This window comes from Camelina sativa, chromosome 12 (genome assembly GCF_000633955.1).
Source record: "Camelina sativa cultivar DH55 chromosome 12, Cs, whole genome shotgun sequence".
Taxonomy (NCBI): domain Eukaryota; kingdom Viridiplantae; phylum Streptophyta; class Magnoliopsida; order Brassicales; family Brassicaceae; genus Camelina; species Camelina sativa.
In genome coordinates this window covers 18,942,523-18,957,312 of record NC_025696.1, presented here as the reverse complement: position 1 = coordinate 18,957,312, position 14,790 = coordinate 18,942,523, and the positions used below count along the sequence as shown (strand labels likewise).

General features: G+C 34.2%; 2 protein-coding genes and 1 pseudogene across 2 annotated transcripts; all 3 read left to right on the top strand.

The window, feature by feature from the left end:
- LOC104732173 (early light-induced protein 2, chloroplastic-like) lies at nucleotides 452–1,438 on the top strand. The gene is made up of 2 exons (XM_010451710.2): nucleotides 452–816; nucleotides 1,003–1,438. The coding sequence occupies exons 1-2, from the start codon at nucleotides 589–591 to the stop codon at nucleotides 1,345–1,347; spliced, it is 573 nt and encodes a 190-aa protein (XP_010450012.1). The 5' UTR covers nucleotides 452–588; the 3' UTR covers nucleotides 1,348–1,438.
- LOC104732172 (early light-induced protein 2, chloroplastic-like) lies at nucleotides 7,451–8,431 on the top strand. Its single transcript, XM_010451709.2, has 2 exons — nucleotides 7,451–7,810; nucleotides 7,994–8,431. The coding sequence occupies exons 1-2, from the start codon at nucleotides 7,583–7,585 to the stop codon at nucleotides 8,336–8,338; spliced, it is 573 nt and encodes a 190-aa protein (XP_010450011.1). The 5' UTR covers nucleotides 7,451–7,582; the 3' UTR covers nucleotides 8,339–8,431.
- Nucleotides 10,383–11,152, top strand: LOC104733646 (annotated as a pseudogene).

Below are 14,790 nucleotides of genomic sequence, written 5' to 3'. Positions count from 1 at the left end.
CTTTGAGATCTCACCTCACTCTCTCGTTTTAAAATTCTTGGCTACTACGTTTTTTTGTGTCTAGCGTTGAATTCTCAAATTCCTGATATTTTAATTCTTTTTCACATTTTCAACGATTTCAAGTGAAATAATCTAATTTACTTTTATAATCTTCAATGACCAATGAATTTGTTTAGTTGTTACAAGAAAGATGGAAAAAATCTCATAAGTTTGAAAAAACATTTATACTGAGGAATCATTTTCTTCCCAAAAGAGTGAAAGTTTACGATTTTAGTTAATTTCTTTTCTATTATGATATTTGTTTCTACTTATTATAGTCTACTACACACCACAAACACAAAACATAAAATAAGTAATCTTAGTAATAGTATCCCATAACTAAATCAATAAAGATAAACAAAGACATATATTTCAGAAAATACTAGACCTATCATTCAAATTTCACCTACTCTATAAATAAAGAGATGATCTTTGAGTAACAACACAGACCAACTCCATCTCAATCCTCAAGTCTTTAGAGTTAATTCAATTCCTCTCACTACTTCAATCTTCTTGCGATCTTTAGCGTTTTAAAAACCCTACTCAAAAATGGCAACGGCGTCGTTCAACATGCAGTCAGTGTTGGCCGCTCCTTCCGGTGGATTGAGTACACGCAACATCAGAAACACAAAGCAACTCTTCTTCAAAAGGAATGCTCCGGTTGGAGTCAGGTGCATGGCTCAGGGAGATCCTATCAAGGAAGACTCTTCCGTGCCCTCGACCTCGGCCGCCCAACCGCAAATGCCACCATCTCCTCCTCCAGTTAGCAAGCCAAAGGTATATATACAACTATATTTGATCTAGTGGTCGAAGTCATTAATATAAACATCATTAGAATTTGATTATGTAATTACGACTTTGCGTTAGCATAGTCTTGTAATCATTTTAAGCTCAAAGTGTTCTTGAATGATTTTTGATTAAAATCAAAGATTTGTGAGTTGAAGGATTTGGTTTCTTGTTTAGGTGAGTACCAAGTTTAGAGATTTACTAGCATTCAGCGGTCCAGCACCCGAGAGGATCAACGGGAGACTAGCCATGGTTGGGTTCGTGGCTGCCATCGCGGTGGAGCTTTCAAAGGGAGAGAACGTGTTCGCTCAGATCTCCGACGGTGGCGTCGGGTGGTTTCTTGGAACAACGGCGTTGCTGACGTTGGCATCGATGGTTCCCTTGTTCAAAGGAATAAGGGCGGAGGCAAAGTCAAAAGGGCTCATGACGTCTGACGCTGAGCTATGGAACGGTCGTTTCGCGATGCTCGGCCTAGTTGCCTTGGCCTTCACTGAATACGTCACCGGCGGGACTCTCGTCTAAGTCTTTTTTGCTCCAGTTTCAGTTTAAAGAAAATCATATTTTGAGAATTGTAACGCATAGTTAGATATTTTTATAAGATTTTTTAAAAGCTTCCAAGTGTTGACAACTTGACATGAATCAAAATTTATTTGAACTGAGTATTAGGCTAATACACTTTTGGTATACGGTGAAACAGAATCAGTCAGTAAACTTCGTATAATTTTTGGTAACACCATATTAAAAAGATTTGACCAAAAAATATCATTTTTATGGGTCAAGTTAAAAAGTTTAAAACGAAATTGAATATTGAGAGATGGAAAATGACAATAGAGTGTACGTTCAAGTCGTTTTATTTTACTCTTGGGTCGATATCAAAGAAGGTATAGAGAAAGTAGCAGTGGAGTATTTTAGTAATCTATTCTCTTTTTAATTGCGAACAACCCCGATACGATTCTTTCGGCCTTCCATGAATGAGTACCTTACTAAGAAAATTATCTAAGATCTGAATCCAAACAATGTTCAATAACGAAATAGGATAACAGCTTTGTTCTTCCAATGTTTTTGGGGAACAATTAAGACTGTATCACTAAGATGGTGAATACTTTATTTAGCTATGGGATATTTTATGGAAAACTAAATGAAACAAACGTATATGTATCCTGAAAAGAGATAAACCCCGTGAAATGTGTAGGTTTTTGACCAATTAGCCTTTGTAATGTGAGTTATAAAGTGATCTAAAAAATTTTGAGCTTGTGCATGCATTAAAAAACTTTTACCAGAACTAATATCTGAGACACAATCTGCCTTTGTGGCAAGAAAACAAATTACGGATCATGTTTTTATTGCTTAAGAAAACTTCCACGCTCTTCAATCTAACCAAGTCAATTGGAAGAAATTTATAGCAATTAAAATGGATAAGAGTAAAACATATGATTGAGTGAAATTTTCTTAGTGCCTTGATGAAAAATATAGAGTTTGATCAGTGATGGATGGGTTGGATTATGCAATGTATTACCTTAATCTCCTATCAAATGTTGATCAATGGAGACCCAACATGACGAATTAGACCAACTTGTGAGATTCGTCAATGGAACCCAATTTCCCTGTATTTATTTATACTATGTACATAGGCCCTAATTTCTCGGATTAGGAAGCCCGAGGGAGAGGATTGATCCAAGGATTATGTACCTCAAATGTAAGCCCATGAGTTTCCCACTTATTGTTCACTGACAACAATATATATATATATATATTTTTTATTTTTATTTTGCAAAGCGGATACTCAACAAAGCAAAAAAATAATCGATTTAATCTGCTCTTATGGCGAAGTTTCCGATCAGGAAATTATTTTTTCTAAATCATCCATTGTGTTTGCAAATGAGATCCCGCCCATATGCGAGAAGAGATCAAATCTATAATAGCAATATCACAAAAGGAGGTATGTGTCATGAGAAGATTCATGTGTTAAAAGTAGAGGTCTCTGAATTTGTGAGAGAGAAACTACATAAGAGGGTAACTTATGGAGGAAAGGAAGTTTTGATAAAACCAATGGAGCAAGCCTTTCCGACATATGTAATGTCGTGTTTTTATTTACCAAAACCCATATGCTCCAAGTTGGTAGTAATAAAGTAGATAGTAAAGGGTGACATTGGGTCTCATGGGAGCAGATTTGTATTCAACTTTTGGAAGGCATACTAGGCTTTAGAACATTGGAAGAGTTTTATCTTGTCCTTCTCGTAAAGTAGTTATGGAGGCTATTAAAATTCCCTGACTCCCTCTTTAGCCGAGTTCTCAAAGGAAGATACTACATATATAGTACTTCACTTGAGATAAAAGTATCAAATCGGTCTTCATATGGCTGGAGGAGTATGTTGGCGGCGTAACATGTTCTAAGTTATGAAATCTGTAAAACTATAAACTCGGTATCTGGACTGACCCATGAATCTCAGATATTCCAACTCGCTCATCAAAAAGACTATCTAATGATAGAAATCCATTTATCTATGTTAATACCTTGATTGATTTTGATACAAAAAGGTGGAAAATGGATCATCACCAAGAACTCTTCCTCCCTCCCCTGGAAGAAAAATTCTTTATTTCATGGACCCTAACGATGTCTGGTAATTATATCGTCAAGTCTGGATACAGAGCCGTGAGAATTATCTCTCGCCTGATTTGTGACCTCTCTTTTGAGAGACCTACTGTTACAATATGAAGACACAAGCATGAAAGTTGAAAACTACACACGAAAGCTGAATCATTTTGTGTTGTAAAGTATGATTGGATGTTTGGCAACATGTCAACAGTATATTATCCGGTATATTGGTAGAGATAAAAATTTTCCTAGATGTGGACCTGGAAAAACTATAAACCATATGTTCTTTGAATGTCCCCCCCCCCTAGCTAGACAAGTGTGAGCTCTATCGACCATCATCGGGTGATGTGCTATATTTGGAAGGTAAGGAACAAGAAAGTTTCGAAAATACATATGAGTCTGTGTAAGATATATTGGAAAAAGCTACACAAGAAGAAGAAAATTAAAAGAGAGCCAATAATAGAGACATAGTACATGTGGTATAAGAAACTGGCGAACATGCAGCCCTAATTAGGCAAGATTCTCTTGTTTTCTTTATAGATGGATCTTAACATAATAAGGAGTAAATGTAGGAGCATGGTTGGATTGTTCCTATTAGTCCTGGACGTTCGAGTTAACCGGATTGTTCGGGTCGGGTTATTCGGTTTAAGAAAAATTCGGTTTTACAAAAATCTCACCGAATAAACCCGAACTAAAATTCGGCTCGGGTCGGTTCCGAAGTCAGTTTATTCGGGTCGGTTTAAGGGATTTAAATCTATTCCGAAAATAAAACCGACTTTTTCTATTTCGGTTTATTTAAACCGAAAAACTACCTAAATAAATATTATGGGCTTAATATAACAAATTTACATTTACAAACCAATTTATTAATGGACCTAACAAAGATTTTGGGCTGCTTTACATTCTCAAACCCATCAAAAATTAGGGTTTACACAACTACAAGACAAAAAAAAAAAAAAACAACTGAAGACCAATCGATATTGCCGTAAGAGCGTTGCCGTCAACGATATCGATCTTCTGATAAGCTTCTCAATTACGTCTAAAAATTCAACTAAACCTATGATGGTCTACTCTCCTTGCCGTTACTTTCTTCCAAACCACCAGATCTATAAACATAACCAATCACAAAATATCAAAAGACTCTGATTTCAACAAGGAAGAACTTCTTATGGAGCACCACCTTAACGAGAGAGAGAGAAAAAGAGAGAGAGAGAGGATGAGAGGAAGATAAAGAAACGAAGTAGAGAGAAGTTGAAGAAAAAGAGAAGAAGGGCGAAGGAGAGAGAGGAGATCGTTTCTCACGACAGAAGGGGAATTAATTTAGGGTTTTTGTGTATTTATATGGTGTCTCTTTAAACCGAAAAACCCGATCGGTTTTGGTGTGCCGAACCGAGAAAACCGAAGACCAAATTCAATTAAGAATTCCGCTGATCGGTTTAGAACAGGAAATCGGTTTACAACCGAAAACCGAAATCGTCGGTTTATTCAGTTCGGTTTAAACGGTTTCTACCGATTGCTCAGGGTTAGTTCCTATCGGTGATAGGATTTTGCACCTTGGACTGAATGGTTTGTGTATAAGTCTTTCTCCATGACATATTGATTTGGATATCTTTATTTGGGCAATGGAGTGTGTGTTTACCTTGGATATAGATAAAGCTCTTTTTGGTACGGATTGTTACGATGGTAGGCCAATTTTGCGTATAAGTCTCTCTTTGATGATGTCTTATATAGAAGATTGGCCTACCATTCCTTACGATGATGTCTTATATTGAAGATTGGCCTACCATTACATTAGAATTAATGTTTTTAGACACTTTAGAGAACGATTTGTTTACTTTCATTTTCGATATATCTCTCGAGGTGATAATATATGTGACGATAACTTTGCGAAATATGCAAAGATGTGAAGTTTCTGTTTTTTTCATGTAAATTCGTTGATAGCCAATTAGTTTTTTTTATCAAAGAGAGTTTTTCCAAATTTATAAGTATATGAAATTTGAATGTCAATTAAAAAAAAAAAGTGAACCTCATCGACTGCAACTTCTCTCTACCAGAAACAAATCTCCCGAGTGAATATTCTGAGCCGTTAACTAGTTTTAAATATTTTGAGACAGTCCTGGTTTTCTTTCTTTTATGTGTTTTTACCAAACCCACTTGGCATTGGAGTCTACGAGTGCCTTACTTCCTCACGACTCACGTAAACACTGTTTGTCTTGAACTCAAAAGTCTCAAATACATAGTTCACACAAGTAATGGTCACAGTTTTTTTTACGTGCGAATTTGAAATACAACATGTAAATAATTATCCTCTATGATAAGTACTACAAAAAAACATGCATTTTGAGACTATAGTTTGTGACTCTTTTGTTTGTCACAAATAATTGTAACGTTTTTAGGACGAATTTATGACTAATATACTACTACACAAACAATAGTGGCAAAACAGTCACAAAATTACGGCGGACAATTGTAGTCTCCAAATTGTCTCATATTTGTGACTATCCTAAGACTATTAATTGACTATATCATTATAGTCCTAAAATAGTCACAATTTGTGACGAATTAGAGACGCTTGTTTTAATCAAAAGTTTTAGTCACAAAAATGGTCCCACATTTGCTACTTGTTTGTGACTTCTAGTGCCTTCACTATACCAATTTTTACTCGTTAAATTAAGTGGTCTTTTTTATAATTCTAACGAGTGATTGCAGAAATCAAATGTTTTCTTAAGGCTTTAAATTTTTATGGTTAACTCATAAAATAGCATCACAAAAGGGTCACATTTTGAGACTATTTTATTAATCATTTAGGACATTTATGTGATTACATTGCTACTGATATCTGTGATTGTGACGAATTTGCTTTTTTTTACCAACGTCTGATAATTGTTTATGTATATTCAACAATAATGACTTATAAAATTTGCTAAAGTATTAAATCTTCCATAAGAATGAACTACTTCAGACACTGAATTATTATTATATCAAAAAGAAATCTAATTTCTAATGTTTAAGAAAAAATATTTGCAACTTACATAACATATTAACATGTATAAATATTACATGTGATTTCCATGTATTGTTTGTGATTGTTTTGTAATTTTTAACTTTAAGTTTGTGATTCATAATAGGGTCATAAAACAGTTACACTTTGCGACTATTGTACTAATACGGTCACATATTTACGACTAATTTGCCACCATTTTGCTACTAACACCTGAGATTGTGACGATTTTGCTATTGTACTAATACGGTCACATACGGTCACATATTTATTGATGTAAATATGTGTGTGTTTCTTATATACCGTTCCAATGCGTAATATAAGGGAACGTAGGAGAATTGGGCACGCAGCCATGAATGAGAAACAGAAAGGATCAAAAGGAGTCAGCATGGGTCTGCCAATACGAAACGAGATCGACTGCGACTTCACTCTACCAGAAACAAAATCTCCCGAGTGAAATGAAGTGCTTTGAGACAATCAATTTTTTCTTTACGTGTTTTTACCAAACCCACTTGGCGTTAGCCAATCAGAAAATACAAGGAAGATATGTATCTGTGTGTGATTGAAAGAAGGCACGTCATCGGTTTACTTGCACTTTTTCAACTAGACGTGGCTCCTTTGAGATCTCACCTCACTCTCTCGTTTTAAAATTCTTGACTACTACGATATATTATTTTTTCACATTTTAATTTCAACGATTTCAAGTGAAATAATTTAATAATCTACAATGACCAATGGATTTGTTTAGTTGTTACAAACTTGCAATAAATTAAGAGGGAAAAAATCTCATAAGTTTGAAAAAACATTTTTACTGAGGAATCATTTTCTTCCCAAAAGAGTGGAAGTTTAATTTACAATTTAGTTTAATTCTTTTCTTTTATGATATTTGTTTCTACTTATTACTCGATCTACTACACACCACAGACACAAAACATAAAATAAGCAATCTTAGTATCCGAATAAATCAATGAAGATAAACAAAGACATAAAATTCAAAAAATACTATACCTATCATTCACATTTCACCTAGATCTATAAATAAAGAGATGGTCTCTGAGTTACACCACAAACCAACTCCATCTCAATCCTCAAAGTCTTTAGAGTTAATTTAATTCTTCTCACTACTTCAATCTTAAGCGTTTTAAAAACCCTATTCAGAAATGGCAACAGCGTCGTTCAACATGCAGTCAGTGTTCGCCGCTCCTTCCGGTGGATTGAGTACACGCAACATCAGAAACACAAAGCAACTCTTCTTCAAGAGGAATGCTCCAGTTGGAGTCAGGTGCATGGCTCAGGGAGATCCTATCAAGGAAGACTCTTCCGTGCCCTCGACCTCGGCCGCTCAACCGCAAATGCCACCATCTCCTCCTCAAGCTAGCAAGCCTAAGGTACTATATATGATCTAATGGTCGAAGCCATTAATATATAAATATATCATTAGAATTTGATTATGTAATTGAGATTTTGTGTTAGTTTAGTCTTGTATTTAGTTCAAAGTGAACCCGTATAATGCATGTTGTTGATATATATATATAAGATTTGTGAGTTTAATGATTTGTTTTCTTGTTTAGATGAGTACGAAGTTTAGAGATTTACTAGCATTCAGCGGTCCAGCGCCCGAGAGGATCAACGGGAGACTAGCCATGATTGGATTCGTGGCTGCCATTGCGGTAGAATTGTCCAAGGGAGAGAACGTGTTCGCTCAGATCTCCGACGGTGGCGTCGGGTGGTTTCTGGGAACAACGGCGTTGCTGACGTTGGCATCGCTGGTTCCGTTGTTCAAAGGAATAAGAGCGGAGGCAAAGTCAAAAGGGTTCATGACGTCAGACGCTGAGCTATGGAACGGTCGTTTCGCGATGCTCGGCCTAGTTGCCTTGGCCTTCACTGAGTACGTCACCGGTGGGACTCTCGTCTAAGGCTTTTTTGCTCTCTAGTTTAAGGGAACATCATACATGGAGAATTGTAACGCATAGTTTGATATTTTTATAAGAACTTTTAAAATTCTAAGTGTTGACATGAATCAAAATTAATTTGAACTAGGATTTAAGCTAATACACTTCTGGTGTACTAACCAGTGCATCAGAATCAACTAATAAACTTCGTATTATTTTTGGTAACATGATATTAAAAATATTTGACCACAAAATAGTCATTTTTATGGGCCGAGTTAAAAAGTGAACGAAATTGAGAATTCTGAGCTGGAAAATGACAATAATAGAATGTACCTTCAAAGTCTTTTTTTATAATGTAAAATTGTGAAATGTGAAAGAACATGTTTGTTTTTCTTATGTCAACTCGTCAATAGGCAATAATTAGTTTTTTTCGAAAAGAGTTTTTTCCAATTAATAAGTATATGGGATTTGAATGTCATTAGAAAAAAAAAAGAGTAAGCCTTGGTCTACCATCTAATATATTAAAGGAGAAGTGGAGAGAGCTCACAGCCATTCTCACAAAAAATTACGTCGTTTACCCTTAATGAAAATACCCTTGAAAAATTTTCGGACAAGCTTTTGTTCTTTATTTAGGTTGCTGAAACGCACCACATTTATCCTCAGACTTAAGATTACTAGTTTGCCATTAATGAGATTCAAAACTGGACCTTTTTACCCTTTTTCTATGTTTTAATTTTTTTAAAATAAATAAAAAACGAAAATTAAAAATAAAAAACGGAAATTGTTTTACAAAATTGGAAATCTAATATATTTATATGTAATATCTCTCTTTAGAAAAATGGAAGATAAATATTAGAATATATTACGAATATTCGTTTAGAGAAAATTTCTGTTTTTAAAAATATTAAAATGGTAAAGATAATTATGACGTTTTCCTTCTAAGCTATATATATATATATATAGAGGCTCAGCCAAAACAGTAGAAGTCGGATTCATTAAGCTAAACATATAGTTTTGAGAGTATAATTTTTTGTATTATTTTGGTTCTAATGAATCAACTTTTACTATTGTATGATTTTGATTTTTTATTATTTGTGTTGATGTACTATTGATATGCTTTGGTGCTTTGCATGAATTAAATTTCATGCTGTTATAAATTTTAATTATTATGTTGAATCATATCAAAAATTTTACTTATTTTGTACTGTTTGTTTGTGTTTTAGGTCTACCTGTCATGGACCATGGGTGTTTATTTTTATATCAAAAACAAGATTGGACGAATGAGTTTATGAAGCAAGCGGAAAAATCAAATCGGTAAAGTAATTATGTTTATTTTCTTTTTGTTTTTTTTTGGTTGTGATTATTATTTAGTTTTATTTTCTTGGTTAAACATGTTTTTTTCTACAAACAAAGGAGCAAAGACAATTTTTGGTAATATATCTTGGTCCTTTATATGGTTCATCAGATTCTAATTTTTGTATTTATATTTTTAGTGGTTGTTTGAAAGTCAAGATCAAGCAATCATAGACTTTGTCTATGGTTTCTCCATCTTTTAAAACATTTATGTTGTATTATTTTTTATATTTTGTTTTGTAATTTAGTAATTTGAAATAAACTCTTATATGTAACCTAATACATATTTTTTTGCTTCAGTTGAATTCATGGACGATCATTGCTCATAATTGTGGATCTACAAAATTGAATATAATGAAATTCAGGTATTAGTCTTTATTAACCTGAATCCTTTATTTTAAAAAATAATATTGATGCTAATATTTTTTTCTAATAGTTATAGTTGCAGAAAAACTATGGTGGGTTTCATGAAAAATTTATGATAATTTCTAAAAATTTGGATTTACATATTTTTACAAATAGATTTAAATTATAATTTTGTTTATTTTTTTTGAATAATAACATAATATGTATGTCTAATAAATTTTTTTCTCTTAAATTAATAGAAAGAATAAGAAATTGTAATTATAATTCTGTTTGTTTTGGAAAATAGTATAATTTTTGTGTCTAATATATTATTTACTCTTCTTGAATAATTTTGTCCCATTGTACGTTCATGTTCTTGGTTTTATGAGCTCTGAACGCATAAAAAATTGTTCGTTGCTCAGAAAAATTTCTAATAGTTATATTAATATTGTGAGCTTGGTGTTTTCACGGGTTATTCGTTGCTCACGATGGCTCTTGCATTGCCTCATGATGGACATGTATGTACCCAACATTACTCCTTGATTTACTCAAAATCAAATAAGCGAAAATGATAGGGCTAGCTAACATCTATGACTCACATATTACTGCAATAGACATCGACAAAGAAGCTTACGAGGTGGTCTAGAGTTGATCACAAGATCAATTTCATCCAATCTGATGTTTTCAGGCTTTAGACAAGTTGTTGACCGTATGTAATCCATTAGTATTAGCAGTCATTTTTTATTATTATTATATATCACCCATTTTCTTTCTTTTCTTTTGGCATATTCTTTTAATCTGATGACATTGGTTTATGAATGATGATGGGGCATATATAGGAGAATCCAAAACCGGAGTTTGATTTCGCATTTATTGACGCTCATAAACCGAACTATCCCAACATGCACAATAGACTAATGAAGCAATTGAAGGTAGGAGGAATCATAGTGTTTGATAACACTTTGTGGTTTGGGTTTGTGGCAGAGGAGAAAGAAGAAAGCGTGCCAGAGCATATGAGGGAGAACAGAACAGAATATCCATTATGGAATTGAACAAGCGGCTTGCTGCTGACCCTCGCATCGAGCTCTCTCAAGTCTCCATTGGTGATGGTGTCACTCTCTGTAGACGCCTTGCATGATTGATTATATATATGAGACCAATCAAAATACCAAATGTTCTTAGTTTGACTTGCTTGGGATTTGGATCGTCGAGTGATTCTTGTGATGTGATTTGATCAGTACCTTACGTTGCAGTTTTTATGTATATGATCGTGCATGCATTTATTTAAATCATATATCATATCTCAGAAACCCCAATATGCAAACGAAATTACGAATAATCACACAAAGAGCGAGCGTAGTACGAAGAGTAACAAACAAACAAGGAATTAGAGGTATACACAACAAATAAGGTGATGTTAAATTAGATATTTTGTATCAATTATCAATAAGTAATTTAAATTAGTATTATTTAGTTTTTGATACAGTTTAATTGATGTTTTTTTCGAGGTGTTACTCGACGTACTAGCTCTTTGTGTATTAAATCCAATCCATACTACTGTATGTAGATATATCTTTACTTACATTACCATAAGCTATAAATTTTGAATTCGTGTTTTGATTTGCATATAGCTTAGGCTTTTTTATTCACATGATCATGCAGAGCCGTCACTATAGCTTTGTTATACATATGGATTCTATTCAGGGAAAATAAATGCTAGAATCTATTGTAAGTATTTCTTTCAAGAAAACTTCTATTTTCTAAAATGTTAAATTTCTATAGATAATTATGACGATTTGAACTGATAATCTCGAGAGGATATACTACAAATATCCATTTAATTTGAAGATATAACACAATCTTTTGTGATCCCGACAAAATCTCATAGGATTGTCGCAAATCTCCCAAAAAAAACCATGTTTTTTCCGGCTGGATACACTATCACCAAAAGGAGGAACAAATACTCTAAATAAGACAAAAGGTTCTAACAATTATAATTAGGTGGATGAACAAATAAAACAATTAAAAATGAATGTATATTGAAAATACAAACGAGTAATTTTAAAGAATAATTCTTCTTTCACTTTTAAAAGTAACATTTTTTTAAAAAACGAATGATTTTTTTTTAAACGAAAATTAAAAAATCGCATTAAAATAATCGTATCCCATTTAAAATTATTAAAAAATGGAAGATAAATACTAAAATCTTTTGTAAATATTTTTTTTTGAAAAAATTCTATTTTTAGAAATGTGAAATTTCTATGAATAATTATGAAGGTTTGACTTGGATACTAAGCTATCAATATATAGGCGCTCAATCACAACATTATAAATCAGCTTTGTTAGGCTTAAACATTTGGTCGCGTATGCTCGCGGATAACTCTCCTAACTATATTACTTTATGTTTATATTAGAAAAATTACTTCCGTTCCTTATTATTGAAGATTAAATTATAGTTTTTCTTTTGGTTAATTATTTTCCATTTACATTTTTGTTCGAATCCTTTTTAGTCTTATAATTAATTTACTTTTTGGTTTATTAAATTAGTTGAACTATTATTTAAAAATATATATGCCCATACAAGCTTATAAAAGAATTGAATTAGTGATATATTTGACCATAAAAAAAATTTAGACAATCCAAATTATCTTTGTAAGCTTTTTCTTACATTCAAGGGAATTCGGATTCGTCACCTTCAAGGACGAGAAATCCATGAGGGATGCTATTGAAGAGATGAACGGGAAATATCTTGCTGGCCGCACCATCACTGTGAATGAGGCTCAGTCAAGAGGAAGCGGCGGCGGTGGAGGAGGCCGTGGTGGTTACCGTATCGGCGGTGGTTACAAGAGACGTAGCGGTGGTTAGGTATCTGGTGGAGGCGGCGGTGGCCGATGTGGACACGGTGGTCGTCATGAAGGCGGTAGCGGTTGTTGGTAATAATTGAGTTTAGGCTTATGTTATTTTATATAAGTATATTATTAAGTGTGTTGTAAAGTCAAATGTTATGTGTAAACCGTGACGTGTTACAAAGCGTTGTTAGTGTAGGAAGTTGCAACGGTTGTTTTTGTCTTTAGGAAAACTACATAAATTGGATGTTTTCTTATTGTAAAAGTTGTCGAGAATAATTGAGAAGTTTTTCACTTTTTCATTCTCTGTTTTTTCTCTACCATGCTCTGTATTTGAAGCAATGGCTTCTGGTGTAATACAAGAGCAGAACTTCAACATGGTATCAGAGCTTTATTGATTCAAGGGCCAGTGGGAAGCACAAAGAGAAACATAACAAAACCTGCAAAAAAGTTCAACCAAAAACAAAGATCACGGCAGCATCATTCAGCAAGTGATTCTTATGTTTGAAGGAGAAATGATGAAATCGGGTGTGGATTAAGAGGAAGGCCATCTTAATCAAGAGATAATTGTGGTATTGGTGAAGACGATGTTCCAAACAAATCAACGCAATCCTACGCGTCATGCGAAGGGGTGCGCAATTGAAAAAAAACAGAGGAAGCATCAACGGAGGCGTTTACGACTCTGCCAAGCACATGGCAATCATGTATTTTCATGGAATTAGGTTACATATGATGGTGTGTTCATTGCTCGGCCCAAAAGAGAGGATTCTGGCTTTAAACCAGAATATGGCAAAATGTGGTGTAGCCACCGCTGTTGAAAGCAAAACAAAGCTTATTAGTAGAAAGTGGTGTGGAGTCTGTGAGAAAGACGTTCACACGGAGAAGCTTCCTGTTGAATAAAACAGAGCAAGGCTCAGTGGCAAAAAGTGGTAGTTGAGTTTGTGAGGAAGACTACAACACGGAGGTAGTCACCTGTTTAAAAAAAAGGCAAAGCTACTCAACAAAAATAAGAGTTCATGGTGAAGACAAACTGATTAGCAAACGTCGTCGGTTTAAAAGAAGTAACCGATGATGACGTGGAGAAGATTCACTTGTACAACGTCAAGGAGACGTTATGGTGATCAATGGAAGACACCAAGCACAAGCACAAAAAGAGGATGCTTACCTCGAAGAAAAATGGAGCATAAGCCGGTTGAGAAGATAACCGAAGAAGACGTGAAAAAGATTCACGCAAGAGATGTCACACAGACGTGAATGTGATGGTGATCAAAAGAAGACACCAAGCAAGAAAGGAAAGAGCTTACCTAAGAGAGAAAAGGGAGAAGCAGCCAGTTACAAAAAAGGGAGAAGAAGAAAGCTCATCTAAAGAAAAGTGAGCCGAAGAAGGTTGCAAGAACAACAACAAAGACATGATGGAAGATCATGGGACAGACGTAATGAAAGAGGTCATGGAGAATTCAAACACAACGTGAAAGAGGTCAAAGGAAATTTGAAACAAAAATAGAATGAATGAGTAGAAGAATCGAAGTGTGGGAAGCATTCGATCAAGAGGGAGGCAAGATGCCACTCTACGCTTTTGAAGACCAAAGTTGTGACGAATTAAAAAAGAAACGTAGTGAAGAGCAAAACTCAATTAAGAGGGACTGTTGTAAAGTCAAATGTTATGTGTAAAACGTGAAATGTTATGAAGCGTTGTTAGTGTAGGAAGTTGCAACGGTTGCTTTGTGTCTTTAGGAAAACTACATAAGGTGGATGTTTTCTTATTTTAAAAGTTGTCGAGAATAATTGAGAAGTTTTTCACTTTTTCATTCTCTGTTTTTTCTCTACCATGCTCTGTATTTGAAGCAATGGCTTCTGGTGTAATACAAGAGCAGAACTTCAACAGCGGTTACGGAGGAGGTGATGGTGGCCGATGTGGATACGGTGGTCGTC

Bases quoted from the DNA above. Each gene is read 5' to 3' on its own strand.
- LOC104732172 (XM_010451709.2), top strand. From the start codon at position 7,583: ATGGCAACAGCGTCGTTCAACATGCAGTCAGTGTTCGCCGCTCCTTCC. The intron at 7,811-7,993 runs GTACTATATATG...TTTCTTGTTTAG, and splicing joins CTCAAGCTAGCAAGCCTAAG to ATGAGTACGAAGTTTAGAGA.
- LOC104732173 (XM_010451710.2), top strand. From the start codon at position 589: ATGGCAACGGCGTCGTTCAACATGCAGTCAGTGTTGGCCGCTCCTTCC. The intron at 817-1,002 runs GTATATATACAA...TTTCTTGTTTAG, and splicing joins CTCCAGTTAGCAAGCCAAAG to GTGAGTACCAAGTTTAGAGA.